General features: G+C 40.1%; 1 protein-coding gene across 5 annotated transcripts in view; it reads left to right on the forward strand.

Moving 5' to 3' along the window:
* BCLAF3 (BCLAF1 and THRAP3 family member 3) overlaps positions 1–14,897 on the forward strand; it is a 74,427-nt gene extending 59,530 nt beyond the window's left edge. For 4 of the 5 annotated variants that reach the window (XM_026451881.1, XM_026451885.1, XM_026451884.1 and 1 more), the window contains one exon: positions 12,096–13,174. In XM_026451881.1, coding sequence (XP_026307666.1) covers positions 12,096–12,125 — 30 coding nt within the window. In that variant the 3' untranslated portion in view covers positions 12,126–13,174. Of the gene's footprint in view, positions 1–12,095 lie in introns of all 5 variants that reach the window. The other variant, XM_026451883.1, reaches the window with a different exon arrangement.
* Positions 14,898–16,615: the final 1,718 nt, after the last annotated feature.

Here is a 16,615-nt window from a genome sequence, read left to right on the forward strand (position 1 = left end):
TGCCATAAAATTAACTTCTACAAAATAATTATATTTTAAATGAGAATTGCTGGGCATACTGGTACATGCCTGTAGTCCCAACGACTTGGGAGGCTGAGACGGAAGGATAGCTCGAGCCCAGGAGTTCAATGCCAGCCTGGGCAACATAGCAAGACCCCCAACTTAAAAAAAAAAGAACAGGAAGAGAAAAAAGGAGATGAGAACAGTAGCATTATATCAGTAAGTGAGGCATGTTTGTCAATTCATAGGCTCATTGCTCATGATTTGAGGCTAATATTTTCTTCTGAGAAATGTGTGTATCTCTGGTATTGCTATTGAATAGCCCAACTGTGGTTTTATAACTTATAATCATAAACGTGTTCTTAAATACTTACGCTTATGAAGCCTTTACACTGAACTTGCTTAATGATTTTAGTAAATCTTAACACTTTTCAAAAGATGAATGAGTAGAATGAAGTTGGCAACTTATTTTTTTATGTTTTAGAGTTAAATAGAATATCTTATGTCACACACATACACCCCCAGTTTTAACTGAGTACCTTAGAAGATTTCTAATTTCACCATGTATGTCACTCATGGTTTTAGGAAAGCCATCTCTTTATTTATTTATTTTTGAGATGGAGTTTTACTCTTGTTGCCCAGGCTGAAGTACAATGGCACCATCTCAGTTCACTGCAACCTCTGCCTCCTGGGTTCCAGTGATTCTCCTGCCTCAGCCTCCTGAGTAGCTGGGATTACAGGCGCCTGCCACCACGCCCAGCTAATTTTTGTATTTTTAGTAGAGACGAGGTTTTACCATATTGGCCAGGCTGGTCTCGAACCCCTGACCTCATGTGATTCACCTGCCTCAGCCTCCCAAAGTGCTGGCATTATAGACGTGAGCCACTGCGCCCAGCCCCATCTCTTTTTTTTTTTTTTTTTTGAGACGGAGTCTCGCTCTGTCGCCCAGGCTGGAGTGCAGTGGCCGGATCTCAGCTAACTGCAAGCTCCGCCTCCCGGGTTTATGCCATTCTCCTGCCTCAGCCTCCCCAGTAGCTGGGACTACAGGCGCCCGCCACCTCGCCTGGCTAGTTTTTTTGTATTTTTTAGTAGAGACGGGGTTTCACCATGTTAGCCAGGATGGTCTCGATCTCCTGACCTCGTGATCTGCCCGTCTCGGCCTCCCAAAGTGCTGGGATTACAGGCTTGAGCCACCGCGCCTGGCCCCCATCTCTTTTTTTAAAGTGTCAATGGAATCATTTTCCCATCTTGTGTATCTCCCCACTGTCAGGCTGTGCCAGGGCTTAGGTAGAGATGCTGCTTCTCTTCCTGCCTTGTGTAGCAAGTTTCTTTGCAGCAGACCTTTCAGATATTTGTCCCCAGTCACAGATGGCAGCCTGACTGTTTTCAGGGGAGCTACTCATTGATTCTCACTCAAGGAAAATGACTGAGGCAGGCCTTCTCTTCAGTTTCAAGGTTGGGTTTCTGGTACATGGTATCTGTTTGTTTTCTTTTAGCTCTGTGCTAAACTTGGAGTTTTAGCTTGACTCTATTTTTGCTCCATCTTTTTCAGTGACTTGGGGCTGCTGAGTGCTTACCTGACTCTCAGCTTCAGCTTATCGTTTCTATATATCATGAATCTTGCTCCATTTTGTTATTCTTTTCTTTGCCTCAGTTTGCCCAATTCCTGCTGACCACCCCATTCTTCCAGACTACATTGCTCACCAGCCCCACTTCACAGCAAATAGAAATCAGAAATCAGGCCTTCATCACAGGACATAAGAAGTATATCCTAGAAGAAGCTACAGGCTGCTACGGGTTTCCAATCTTTAGGCCTAGGCTGTTTGTATCATCTAAAATGTAGCAGTTATAGTTAGGGTTCAGCGCTGGTCACAGCCTAACCTTCCTGTTGCCCTTCACTGCCGTCTGGCTGCATTAGCAGTGTCTCAACACACTGAATTTTTTTTTTAATTAGTATCTACTATTCTTTCAGTGTCTACTACCTGTTTTTCTTAAGCCCACCCTTCTGGATGCTGCTTCATATATCTTTCTATTGCAGCCACTTTGACATGGAATTTTCCAATCTGGCTACTGTCAGTGCCTGCAAGCAAGCCAGAGCCAGAATTTTTATAGATTTGTGTTTGAACAAAGCCCAGCTCTACGAGTATAGCATCAACTCAGTTACCTTACTATTAACACCCTACTCAACAGCTGGGCTCCACTCTCCTAACCTTTAGAGAAAGGAATGAGGCATTGAAGCTGTTCTGTTTGTGCCAGGGTCTGAAGTAAGATACCTGAGACTAACTTGGCCTTTCAGCTGTCCGAGTAGTATTGTGTACTCTGAAATCCCATTCCATGTGTATAAACTGATGGCTTAGACCTATTAGTCCATTTTATCTGAGGCCTTTGTGCCCTCAAAAAAAGAGTGAAGGCCTGGAGACTCTGGTTTCTTCCAGTGTTGCTTTCCTTTTCCCTTAAATTAGGGACATTTTTACTTAAGTAGGGTTCCTGGGTGTGAGGTACCATTTATATGACTCTTCATCCCAAGCTTTAGCATCAGAGGGAACTTGGAAGGGTCTTCCTTAGAGGGAAATCTTAGTCTGAGCAGCATCTCTGCATTGCTTTGGCTTTTTGCCCCGCTAGAGAGTTCATTCTTTTGGCAGTTATTAGACCACCACTTAGACTCATTAAGGATGCATCATTAATTAATCTAAGTGCCCTGGAACCTTCTTGAGTCTGAAATTGGATGTGAACCTGCTTATTCCCATATACCTTAAAGTCCACCAGGAAGATTTAGACAGATCTTGCCTGGACTCCTCACTCCCCTGCCATATTGAAATGCTTGGGTGATCACTCATGGCTGGGAGGTCTTGCATTTCCTCATCTGTAGTACAGTCTGGTGATTGTGCCATCCTATGCCATGCACTTCCTGTCTCCAACAAAAAGCAGCTTTGGGGAGTGGTGGTGGTGGTGGGGATCATAGATGTGCTCCTAATACATCTTCTGCTTCCACTTACCAGAATGATGGTGGCTTCCCTAAACTGCATTGCTCTCCAGCTGCCTACAAAGTAGTCAGATTCCCAAGCAGTAGTAGATAAGTACAGAATGGAAATTCTTCCTCATTCATCATGTACTTGTCATATTCCATTGTGGCACCCTAAGTCCCTTTTACTGTGTTTGCTTTCTCTTGGATTCTGTGCTTGGGCTGGAAGATGAAGGGGTGGGAGGAATGTCTATTACTACCTGGAATAAGGCTTGTCTTTAATCCACTAGCATTCAGAAGTACCCCCAGGAAGCATCCTCTGCTCATCATAGGAAGTTTTCAGAAACTCTTGAGAGTCTGATTATATACTAGATTGGAACAAAGAAGCTAGTAAGAATTAATGAAGTCACCTCTGGGAATATTGCCTCTGAAAAACTGTAAGTAATAGTGCATTTGGTCAGGAAGGCAAGGAGTTCCAAGGCAGTGGAGATCCAAGGAGCATTCTCCAGCAGCCCTCAGGTGCTGCGGTGCTTACCAGAGCTCTGCCCATGGATAGGAAAGGAAGAGAGAAGAAGGCATAATGACAGTGCAGGAAGGAAGTTAGAGACTGGAATTCGTGGTTTTGGGGGTTGAAAGAAACCTTGAAAGTCACGGAGTATGAAGATAGAACAGGAACCAAGATCAGCTGAATCAACAGAAATCTAGTATACACTTACCAGGTCCCTTGAGCTGAAGTGTGCCAGGGTGCAAAGGAAGTGTTGCATAAGGGCATCATCGCTTTCAAGTGCTTAGGATCTGGAGTCTTCAGTTTCACTACCTACCTCTCTGCCTTCTCTGTCTTATTTGGTTTTGTCTTCCTCCGTGAATTCTTTTAAAATGTAAGCATTTCCTAGTGTGATATGATATTATTCTCTTTTCTTAATCCCCCTTCTTGTCTTCATTGCCCTTACCTCCTCCCAAGATTTCAGCCGTCAGACATCTGTTGATGTCTTCAACCCTGACTACTCTACTGACCTCCAGATTGTCAGCTGCCTCCCAGACACCCTCACGTGGATGTCCTAAAAGCACCTCAAATTTAGCATGTTTAAAATCAAACTTGCAGCTGGGCGCGGTGGCTCACACCTGTAATCCCAGCACTTTGGGAGGCCGAGGTAGGCGGATCACCTGAGCTCAGGAGTTCGAGACCAGCCTGGCCAACATGGTGAAACCCCATCTCTACTAAAAAAATACAAAAACTTAGCCGGGCGTGGTGGTGCACACTTGTAATTCCAGCTACTCAGGAGGCTGAGGCATGAGATTTACTTGAACCCAGGAGGCGGAGGTAGCAATGAGACGAGATCACATCCCAGGACTCCAGCCTGGGTGACAGAGCAAGACTCCATTTCAAAAAAAAAAAAAAAATCAAACTTGCACTGAAACATGCTGCAGCATGAAAGACCCTTAAAAATATGATGCTAAGTGACAGAAGCCAGACACAAAAGACCATATATTTATGATTCAATTTATATGAAATGTCCAAAATGGGCAAATCTATAGGGACAGAAAGTAAATTAGTGGTTGCCAGTGACTCGGGGGTGAGGGGAAAATTGAAAGCAGGTATGGGTTATTGCTAATGGGTATGGGATTTCTTTTTAGGGTAAGAAAAATATTCTAAAGCTGGTTGTGGTGATTGATGGTTGCACAACTCTGTGAATATACTAAAAGGCTACTGAATTATACACTTGAAATGGGTGAACTGTATAGTCTATGGATTACATCTCAGTAAAGCTGTTAAAAATTATATCAGACTTGCTGTCCTCCCCCAACCACTCATTTTCCCTCAGGTCCCCTAGCTCTCGAAGCTAGCCAAGCCAAGCTAGAAACATGTCCTACTAATTCTCCCAGTTCTCCTTCCAACTTTAATAGTTTCAAGTCTTCTCGTTTCCATCACTCATTCATTACTCCATTTGATTCATCCATTTTAATGGCTGCATATTATTCCACTCTATGGATGTATTAATTATTTATTTCAGTGCTCTTCAACCTTTTTACTCCATACTCTATAAAGTTTTGAAAAGTTATCTACCTTCTTGCACATTTGTGGGTTATCTAACATTTTTATCATAAATTATTGTATAGGATACAATTTCTGGCATATTATAAACACTGACAGTCTTAAAACTGTTACATTATATTTTTAAATCTCTTTGGAGGAACCTGCATACCACAGGAATTCGATAACTAATACTATCAATTTTTTTTAAATACGCAAATTCTTTTAACAGTGAGAAATCTTACATTGTTCCTTTTTTGCCTTGAATTTGGACTTCATTCCACTTCCTCCATATAATTTTTTTTTTCTTTTTTTGAGATAGGGTCTCACCCTGTCACCCAGGCTGGAATGCAGTGGCATGATCTCGGCTCACTGCAACCTCCACCTCCTGGTTTCAAGTGATTCTCCTGCTTCAGCCTCCCAAGTAGCTGGGACTACAGGCACGTGCCACAATGCCTGGCTAAGTTTTTATATCTTTTGGTAGAGAAGGGGTTTCACCATGTTGGCCAGGCTGGTCTCGAACCCCTGACCTCTAGTGATCTGCCCGCCTCGGCCTCCCAAAGTGCTGGGATTACAGGCATGAGCTGCTGTGCCTGGCCCCTCCATAGAATTTTATCTTTAAAAGTGTTTTGTTGATCACCAAATCTATTTGGTGCGTAATGTTAATTAGATTTCTGTGACTATTAAGTGTTAAATATTTCCTCTGGATTGAATTAATATTACAGTTGATCAAAATGCCATAAATATATTATAAGTTTTGTTCAGTATTGATGAAACAAAAGAAGTTTTATTGCAAATGCATTTTTTCAATTAGTTTATGTATTCATAGATACTGTTGCTAGTAGAATAATATAGTATTCAAGTATTCTATTTTTTTATAGATATAAGTGCTGAGAAGCCCCATTTATATGATTATATAGATGGGAATTAAGGAACTTCTATTTGTAGGAATGCCACTCAGTTCTTTGGACTCACTCTGAATTTTCGGCCAAACAAATCACATACTGATCTATCATCAAAAAGTATTTTGAATGTTCTATCACTGGTAGCTTGATTTTGTCATCCTTCAATTTTATTAAACAAAGGCAAAGAATTGGGAACCTTCTGACTTGCAGAAGTATGCTATTTATTGCTAGTTGTTAATGTTGGTTCCCTTTCTTGACACCAAACCAGTGTTTCAAATTACCCCTTTCCTGGAGGTCTGCAGGTGATACACAATAGTAAGATTCAAAGTGAGAAGAAGGTGTATGTTTCTCATGTAAGGTGGGAGGTAAGGAACCAGCCTTAACCAATTGTGCAGGCAGGATAATTTTAGAATGTGAACATTGGGAATTTAATGATCTAGAAATTAATTCTCTAAAACTATCTGTACTCACATACTCCTTGAAAAGTCTTCATATACTCCTAAGGGTACACATACCCCAGTTCAACCTTTGCCGACTTACTTAACCAAGCCTCTAGTGATGACTTTGGGATGGCTTCCAGGTTTCTGTTATTTTCAGTAATACCACCTGGTCACATGGACATTTTGGTACCTTTCCATATTACCCCTTTTACTGATTTATGGTTTCACCAGCAGTACATGAAAGGCCTGTTTACCTACACCCTAGTTGGCACTGTACATGATCAGTCTTTGTTTTCAGTTGTCAGCCTAATAACAGAAAGTAGTTCTCATTTGCCTTTCTTTGATTATTACTGGCGCAAGCATCTTTTTTATGTGTCCATTGGCCACTTGTATTTCTTTCCTCAGTTTCCTGATTTCTGTACTTTGTCAGTACTTTGGGGGTGGTACTTTTTCTTGTTGATTTGTAAGAGCTCTTGATCTACTGAGGGTATTAAGCTGTCATACATTTTGCTGGTGTTTGTCAGCTGTTTATACTGGATTTTATATTACAGAACTTTTAGATGTTCATGAATCTGTCCAGTTTGTCCCATATGGCTTCTAGATTTCATCTCATGCTTATGCTTATAAAAATTCTTTACTGATTTATAAAATTTATAAAAATTCTTTCCTTTAAGTGGTTTATGGTTAATTTTTTTTTTTTTTTTTTTTGGAGACTGAGTCTCGCTTTTGTCCCCAGGCTGGAGTGCAATGGTGTGATCTTGGCTCACTGCAACCTCTGCCTCCCGGGTTCAAGTGATTCTCCTGCCTCAGCCTCCAGAGTAGCTGGGATTACAGGTGTGCGCCACCATGCCCGGCTAATTTTTGTATTTTTAGCAGAGACGGGGTTTCACCGTGTTGGCCAGGCTGGTCTCAAACTCCTGACCTCAGGTGATCCGCCCGCCTCGGCCTCCCAAAGTGCTAGGATTACAGGCGTGAGCCACCGTGCCCGGCCTGTGGTTAACTTTTAAACAAATTAATATTTAATCCATTTAGAATGTATTTTATTATTCATTTTATTATTTTTATTTTTTATTTATTTATTTCGAGACGAAGTTTTGCTCTGTTGCCAGGCTGGAGTGCAATGGCGTGATCTCAGCTCACTGCAACCTCCACCTCCCGGGTTCAAGTGATTCTCCTGCCTCAACCTCCTGAGTAGCTGGGATTACAGACACCCACTACCATGGCGAGCTAATTTTTTTATTTTTAGTAGAGATGGGGTTTCACCGTGTTGGCCAGGCTGGTCTCGAACTCCTGACCTCAGGTGATCTGCCTGTCTTGACCTCCCAAAGTGCTGGGATTTATTAGGCATGAACTACCACGCCTGGCCTATTTTTTATTTTTTTGAGACGGAGTCTCACTCTGGTGTCCAGGCTGGAGTGCAGTGGCATGATCTCAGCTCACTGCAGCCTCCGCCTCCCGGGTTCATGTGATCCTCCTATTTCAGCCTCCTGAGTAGCTGGGACTACAGGTATGTGCCACCCTCCTGGCTAATTTTTGTATTTTTGGTGGAGACAGGGTTTCACCATGTTGACCAGGCTGGTCTTGAACTCCTGATGTCAAGTGATCTGCCTGTCTTGGCCTCTGGAATTTATTTTATTTTTATGGTATACTGTAAAGTCGGGATCTAACTTTTTTCCCCAATAAATAGTTTTTTAAAACTGTTTATTGGAAAATTGTCCTTTCCCTACTAATTGAAAATGCTGCTTTTACTATATTCTGCATTCTTATGTATCCCTGATCTGGTTTTGGAAGCTTTGGAGTCTTCTAGCTTGTTTCCTTGCTTCTTGTGATATTCTTATTTCATCTCTTCAATCACAGTCATTGTCCTGAAACACAGATTGTATCATACCCCTCTTGCACAAACACTTTCCAAGTATTTTATTGCCTACAAGAAAAGAGACTAAACTTGTTAGCCAGGTCTAACTCTAAGCTATCTTACTAGCTGCATTTCCCCATGGACTCTCTGCTTTTTGAAGCATACTGTATTTTCATGTATTTGTACATTTTTTCCTACTGTTCTCTTAGCTAGAAATAGCCTCCTGAATCCCATTCTTTTCTTATTAAACCCTACTTTCCTTTTAAGACCCACTGTAAAGCATATCAAAGCCCCCACTTTAACTTGTGTTTCATTTAGTCTCTAATTAGTGTCATTTGCCTTCCTATTTCCCCAGATAGATTATCAAATCTTGAGGATGTCTCGTTAAGCTTTTTATTTTTTAAATTTTATGTATGTATTTATTTTTAGGCAGGGTCTCACTCTGTCGCCCAGGCTGGAGTGCAATGGTGTGATCACAGCTCACTGCAGCCTCCACCTCCCGGGCTTAAGTGATCCTCCCACATCGGCCTCCCAAGTAGCTGTGACTATAGATGTGTGCTGCCACACCCGGCTAATTTTTGTATTTTCTTGTAGATACAGGGTCTTGCCATGTTGGCCAGGCTGGTCTCGAACTCCTGGGCGCAAGCAATCCACCTGCCTCGGCCTCCCAAAGTGCTGGGATTACAGGTGTGAGCCACTGCACCTGGCCTCATCAATCTTTTATCTTACCTTATTACCTTTCATATAGTCAATCTTCAGATAATGCTTATTGAATAGAGTTGAATTTATTCATACACACACATACACATCCATCCATATGCTCTAAACTGTTAGTGAACAAAAGCCATTGTGTCAGGGGTCCCTAAGACCACCCCCAGGTTTTGCTAGGACTCAGACAACTTAGCATATAGTCATTCTCGTGAAAGAATACAGAGCAAAGTCAGCAAAAGAAAAAGGCATATAGGGCGAAGTCCAGAGGAAACCAGGCACAAGTTTCCAAGGGTTCTCTCCCAGTGGAGTCACACAGAACATACTTAATTTCCTCATCAACGAGTTGTGACAACACATGTGATACATTACCACCCTGGGAAGTTTGCTAGAGACTCAGTACCAAGAGTTTCTACTGGGGGCTGATCACGTAGGCATCCCCTGCCAAGCACATACCCAAATTCCAGACTGCCAGGAGGAAAACGAGTGCTCAGCATAAAGCATATTATTTACACAAACAGTTTCAGCACCCATCAGTTAATGGTGGGAACCCTTTTGAAATCTAAGTTCCCAGATGCTGGCCAAGGACCATTCTGTAAGCAGGCCTTTCCAAAGACAGCAGTCAGATCTGCTCTGTTAACCCTTTTCTGCACAACCTTTTTTTTGGAGGGAGGTCGGAGTCTTACTCTGTCACCCAGGCTGCAGTGCAGTGGTGCCATCTCAGCTCACTGCAACTTCCGCCTCCCAGGCTCAAGCGATTCCCTTCTCCTGTCTCAGCCTCCTGAGTAGCTGGAATTACAGGTGTGCGCCACTACAGCCAGCTAATTTTTGTATTTTTAGTAGAAGTACATGGTTTCATCATGTTGTCCAGGCTGGTCTCAAACTCCTGGCCTCAAGTGATCTGCCCACCTCAGCCTCCCAAAGTGCGGAGATTACAGGCGTGAGCCACCACGCCTGGTCAACACAACCATATTTTTGTTTTGTTTTTGAGATGGAGTTTCACTCTTATTGCCCAGGCTGGAGTGCAATGGCACGATCTCGGTTCACTGCAACCTCCACCTCCCAGGTTCAAGCGATTCTCCTGCCTCAGCCTCCCGAGTAGCTGAGATTATAGACACCCACTACCATGCTCAGCTAATTTTTTTGTATTTTTAGTAGAGACAGGGTTTTACCATGTTGGCCAGGCTGGTCGCAAACAATCATATTTTTGAAGAACTTAACTTCACAGATGGTTAATGCCTAAAGGGAAGAGAAAATCAATATGGTAGGAATGGTCAGGAGATATATGCTAAGTACTTTCATTGATACACTCTTCTCAGAGGAGATGGATTATAAGCTGAGGCCTGAAGAAGAGCAAGACATAGAAAGGGCTAAAGCCAAAGACCCATGTTTGGCAGTAGGATGTGAGGTTGGGGAGAAATGGAGGTGTGCAAATTATAGGGGGCCCCAAAAGCTGGGCAGGATATTTACGGTTTGATGTAGTGGCACTAGGACATCTTCCTAGACTGGGGAGAAAGTGGTACTTTAGGATGGCTACGTAGTTAGCAGTGGGTGGGGAGGTTCTGGGGAGAAGAGATGAGGTGCAGGAAGACCAACAAGGGAACATGTGCAGTGACCCAGATGAAAACCTAGATAAGAAGTGCTCATACATCTAGTTCAGCATTCTGCTTAAAAATGGGCTTTTATGGCCAGGTGCAGCGGCTCACACCTGTAATCCCAGCATTTTGGGAGGTTGTGGTGGGTGGATCACTTGAGGCCAGGATTCAAGACCAGCCTGGGCAACATGGTAAAACTCTGTCTCTACAAAAAATACAAAAATTAGCTGGGTGTGGTAGCATGTGCCTGTAGTCCCAGCTACTCAGGAGGCTGAGGCAGGAGAAACGCTTGAACCCAGGAGGCGGAGGTTGCAGTGAGCCAAGATTGCACCACTGCACTCCAGCCTGGGCAACAGATGGAGACTCCGTTTCAAAATAAAAAAATAAAAAAAAAAAAATAACAGAGGTGGGGGACGCTTCTAAATCATTGAAAGGGTGGAGGGATCAAGTGGAGATAGGTTATGAAAGAAGCTATGTCAAGGGTGAATGTAATTCAAAATAATCACACATTTAACAAGATATTTCAACTGAATTTTATTTTAGAATTATTGTAGTTAGAATTTCCTTTTAAAGTTATAAGTAGGTAACATATTTTATTTGAAAATAAATTTATATGATTTTTATATTGTATAATGAGTAAAAAACTAGGATACAATGAAGTCTACCTCTATTTAAAGGAATGATGTTGACAAATATATATGTGCATGTATTTTGAACATTTCATTAACCAAAATAGAAGAATAAGAATTTTCTATCAGCACTGTTTTTTGTTTGGAATTAAACATTTCCATACTAATATAAATGCCAAAAAATAAATCAACTTTTACATTTCTTTCAGTTTTAATAGTGTAAGATCCTAGTGAAAGGTAAGGATATGTATATTAATAAATTTTTATTTTTTAATGTTCCTGAAAAATGTGCCATTCTACCATGTTTGCTCTGTTATTACTTGCATGGTCTTATGTCCAGTTTGTGGTTGGTAATTGAATATTGTGCATAGTATCACAATACAGAATCCACGTTCATTATCCTCTAATCATAGTCTTATTATTCGTGTAAATTCTTCTTCCTGTATTTATTGAAGCCTTAAAGCTTTTTATACTGTAGTTAACCATCCAAAAGCAAGAAGGTGTTTCCCCCTCTAATAACTTTCTCTGCAGTTATCAGTCAGTTAGAAGAGCCCATGTAGTTTTAGAATTAGAGATATAGGATGGAAAAGATAAAATACTAATTTGAGATGTGCGTGTGCAGTATCAGGCTCCATACTTGAGAGCCAAAGGTTTAAGAGTCTTGATTTTATGCCAGGGATGCCTTCACTGAAACTCACCCAAATAGCAGAATACTATTTTCATCAGTTTACTAATACAGGTGTTATCTAGCGCCATATGTTTTCTTTGTCCTATTGATTTATCATGTGATATTGCTTTGATGTGTTCTGTTGTTACTTTGTGCCTTTGGGGTTCCACATACCTTTGTGGGAATCTCAGGGTGCAAGTAACACTGTATAAATGAAAATACTTTGAAAATTGCAGTGTAAACTAGCTCAGATGTTTGACACTTTGTTTGAAGTCTTTGTTTCTCTTGTTTTTTCTCAATAGGAATATACAGATGTTGCTACAGGAATCTAATCTGAAATCGTACAAATGGAAATGACACTACAGGAGAATGTTTGGGAGCATCTCTCTCTTTTTGTCAGGAGTTAGAAGTGACACTAAGGCACTAATACTGTAACTTCTTGATAAAATAACTTTATTTTTTAGTAGTGGAATGCTGCAACTTTTTTACACCTAACAATTGCTTTTAAATTACAGTATTCAATTTAAAAGTTGTATTAACTACAGTTTCCTTTGCAAAAAGTCTCAAAAGAATCACTTGAAGGGCATTATTTGTTGATGCATTTTTCTCTGAGCATGGTTTCATAGAGAGAACTTCACCAAGTTATATTCAGACGTTTATATGTTGAAAGTTTTGCTTACGTAATAAAAACAAAAACAAGCATCTGAATTGTATAGTGTCTGTACATGAAAGAACTTTAAACAGTGGCCTTATGGTAGAAAATTTTATACCAGATTTTTCTTTTTCTGATGACATTTTGGCTTATAACTCGAAGTTTTCTTAAGTTTCTGAAGATCAAGGCCTATATAATTCATACATTTCATATTATAAGAAGGCAAGAGACAAGGTGCTTCAAATATTCCATCAGGTAGTTATGAGTGCACTGAATTTTTAGTAATATGTTCATTCAGTTTTTTCCCACAACTATTTGCTCTTTTCCAATTTCAAAATGCTATTGTGGAAAATATGTAAAGATTTTGTAATCTATAGTCCATCTTATTTTTCCCTCAGGGCAAGCTTGTGCATATCATATTTTTAAAGGCTTTTTAAAAATCTGACACACAAAATCTCATATTTGAAAATTGTACTTTACTACTACAGCATTACACATTTTGCAAGCACATCTTATAGAGTGTTTACTTTTAGTTCAGTTGATATGTAGTGCGTACCTACTATGTGTAAGAGCAAATGGATGGGATTTTAAAGGAAATTTTTAGGTCCCAATACCTTATTTCTTTATGTTTTCTGTGTTCTGCTTAACAGTACATATACATTCCCAATTACATTTTTGTGAAATGTTTATTTGTAATAAAATAAAATGTTGTTGCTCTTTCTGCTTAAAGAAGTTACTTGCCAGTTTGTGAGAACATTATTTTAATGTTGTAGGAGACTTATAGCCTTGGATAGCACCTGTTGATGTTTAAAGCCCTGTTCTGTGCTTACAAAGACAGAGCTTTCAAAATTAAAATGTGAAGGTTGATAAGAACTTGGTTTTTCATGACTGGATGTGAAAAATCTTAGTACATTCAGTTTTCTTTTCCATATCTTTAAAAGATAGGGCAGCCTTTTCCTTAAGTGAGTTCATGATAAGGGGGGGCAGGTGCACTTGATTCATTGCTAAGCAGGTAATAAATTTAGGTAGATGGCCTGTCTTGTACTGTGTACAATCTCTGTAGGTCAGGTTTTCCAAACATATTTAGCATTCCATTTATGGTAAGAAAGAAATGCATGCACACAGGTAGTATGGCAACTTTATATTGTGTTAGGTACTTATAAAATCTGTCTTAAATTTTAAAATAATTGATTTCATTTACTCCCATATTCTAGGGGACAGTTATGAGCCTTGAATATTTAATCATTTGATTGAGAACTATGTATTGCACAAATACTGTACTAAAATTACATCAATGAACAAGAAGACAAGACACATGGACCCTACCTTTATGGTACAAAGAGTCTAATAGGAAAAATGGACATTAAACAGAAATATAACTTGGTAAATGGCCTTTATAGCTCAATTTTTATTTATTGTAACACATAAAGGTAAGATGGCTGATTTACTGTTATTCATTCCACAACTGATTCCCTATTTGGATATTCTTTTGGCACTGTCTCAAAATGCAAAGCGTGTTATCTGCAAAATACCTATGCAGAAAACATTGTGTGTATAAGATCTAAAACCTAAAAGGAAAAACCAGCTTGATAATTTAGAGTATAAAATAAGGACAGGGACCATGTCTGTCTTGTCCACCATAGTATCCCCAGCACCCAGCTTCCTATTTGACATGTGGTAAGAGTTCATTAAATATTAGTTGAATAATGAATGAATAGGGAATAATAGAATATGTTTATTAGGAACTACTTGTGTAATTTTCATATGGAGGTTGAACAAAAGGTTATCCATAGCATTTTTTATTGACTTGAAAGAATTTGAATTATTGAATGCATAAGACTTGAGAAGACAAGTTTTTTTTTTTTTTTTTTTTTTTAATAAGTCCCATACCATTGCCTCCTCCCCTTCCTCCCCTACGTGCTAGGCCCTTCGCTGGTACTGGGAAGACAAAGATAATAAGACACAGTCCCTGCTGTGAGGAAGCTCATGCACTACTGAAGAAGAGAATCACAAAAACAAAGAATCACAATGTAGAGTAAGTACTTTAGTGGACATATATACAAAAAGTTGAGAGACAAGTTGGCATTTCTGGTTCAGCATCCCCTCGTCATGTTTTTTCCTATTGGTTTCACCAACCTCAGAAGGCACTATTCTTTTGGTGGTTTTGCTGGTTTTAAAAATTGATGCATTGGGGAAAACTGGGTAAATTGTACACGGAATCTCTCTGTATTATTTATTTTATAGCTGCATGTGAATCTAGAGTTATTTCAATATAAATTTCAATTTGAAGAATTGCCCATAGTCTTATCACAGAGAACACTATTATAAATATTTTGGATGATACATTTTCATTTTTTTCTATTGGAAAGAAACTCGCTACATTTACATATAATAATTTATGTAGATGTATACTACGTACCACACTTTACCTAATAAATCCTACATTTTTGAATAGTTTTTTTTTTTTAAAAAAAGATGGGGATACTTCCAGGCAGAAGCAAGAAAAGTAAAGCTGGATGAGAAACTCTTATCATCTTTATTACCCAGCAAATTCAATAACCACCAGGCACAAATTCACCAAGAGCAACCAAGCAAGGAAGGAAGGAGAAGAAGCTGATGCAACAAGGTGTGGTATGACTTCATCCGTCACCCATCCCCATAAGTAGCACTGAGTAAAACAATGGAGATGACAAAAATCTTGGTAACAGTGGGCCCCAGTATGGACGAAGGCTCTGACGAGGCGACCAGGCCACGTGGAGGAGAGTCAAGGAAAACTCTTGGGACAACAAAGTCTTTGCTACCATCTCAGGACCTCAGCAGAAGGGGTAAGATTCACCAGGACTAGGCATTTCCCAGGTCTCAGAGCAGCCTAGGAAAGCCAAATCCTGCAGAAGTCAGAGACACCTTTGACTGGGTCTAGTGAGTTCTGGTTCTGGACGTTTAATGGGAACCTAGAAGAGAGGGGATACCCAGGTTCCCCAACAAAATTCCATCAAATATGATTATGAGCTCTGAGTCCATTAAAATACAGAATGAATATTTAAGAACTGAGGAATCATAGATGTAGAATAGGATGTAAATGTTATAAATCTTGACAAAGAAGAATTAATGTACATTGACAAATTCAGACATGGGGGAGGTAAAGTGGGATAAAGACTAAGAACTAACCGTCTCATCATTCATGGCCAGGTGTCATGTCAAGTCATGTCTTAAGATTATAATATGGGGTAAAACTCTAGTGACCAACCTTAAGTTTTTCCACAATCTTTTCTTTTTTTCTTGACCTTAATACAGTGGTTCTCAAAGTGTGGTCCCAGACCAGCAACATCAGCGTCACCTGAGAACTTGTTAAAAATGCAGATTCTTGGCCCCACCCCAGACCTCCTGAATCAGAAACCCTGGGGGTGGGGCCAAGCAATCTGTGATTTAACAAGTCCTCCAGGGGATTCTGGCACATACCTGAGTTTGAGAAACACTGGCTTACTTATTCCTTTTAGGAACCAATGAAGAAACATTTATCTGAAGTTCAGCAGCCCCTTCAATTTCATTCCTAATTTTTTTTCTATTGCATTCAAATAAAGTTAAATGTAAAATTTGTTAGATGGCCGGGCACGGTGGCTCATGTCTGTAATCCCAGCACTTTGGGAGGCCAAGGTGAGTGGATCACTTGAGGTCAGGAGTTTGAGACCAGCCTGGCCAATATGGTGAAACCCTGTCTCTACTAAAAATACAAAAATTAGCCGGGCGCAGTAGCATGCGCCTGTAATCCCAGCTACTTGGGAGGCTGAGGCAGGAGAATCGCTTAAACCCGAGAGGCAAAGGTTGCAGTGAGCCGAGACCACGCCATTGCACTCCATCCAGCCTGGGCGACAGAGCGAGACTCCATCTCAAAAAAGAAAATAAATAAATAAAACTTGTTTGAATAAAAAGTTTAGGGATTCCCACCATCAATCCTGTCTGTACATATGAGTGAATTGAGAGGTCTGGAAACATACCCACCCACTGTTAACACTGTTGATTTTTTTAAATGGTGGGGTTATGAGTGACTGTACTCTTCTGTATCTATCAAATATAATGAATGTTGTATCATTTTTATAAAATAAAGTCTTTCTTTTTTAAAAGAGTGGTAAGAACATTTCATCCATCCATTATATATCTGCTACCAAAATC

Source organism: Piliocolobus tephrosceles, chromosome Y (assembly GCF_002776525.5).
Source record: "Piliocolobus tephrosceles isolate RC106 chromosome Y, ASM277652v3, whole genome shotgun sequence".
Lineage (NCBI taxonomy): Eukaryota > Metazoa > Chordata > Mammalia > Primates > Cercopithecidae > Piliocolobus > Piliocolobus tephrosceles.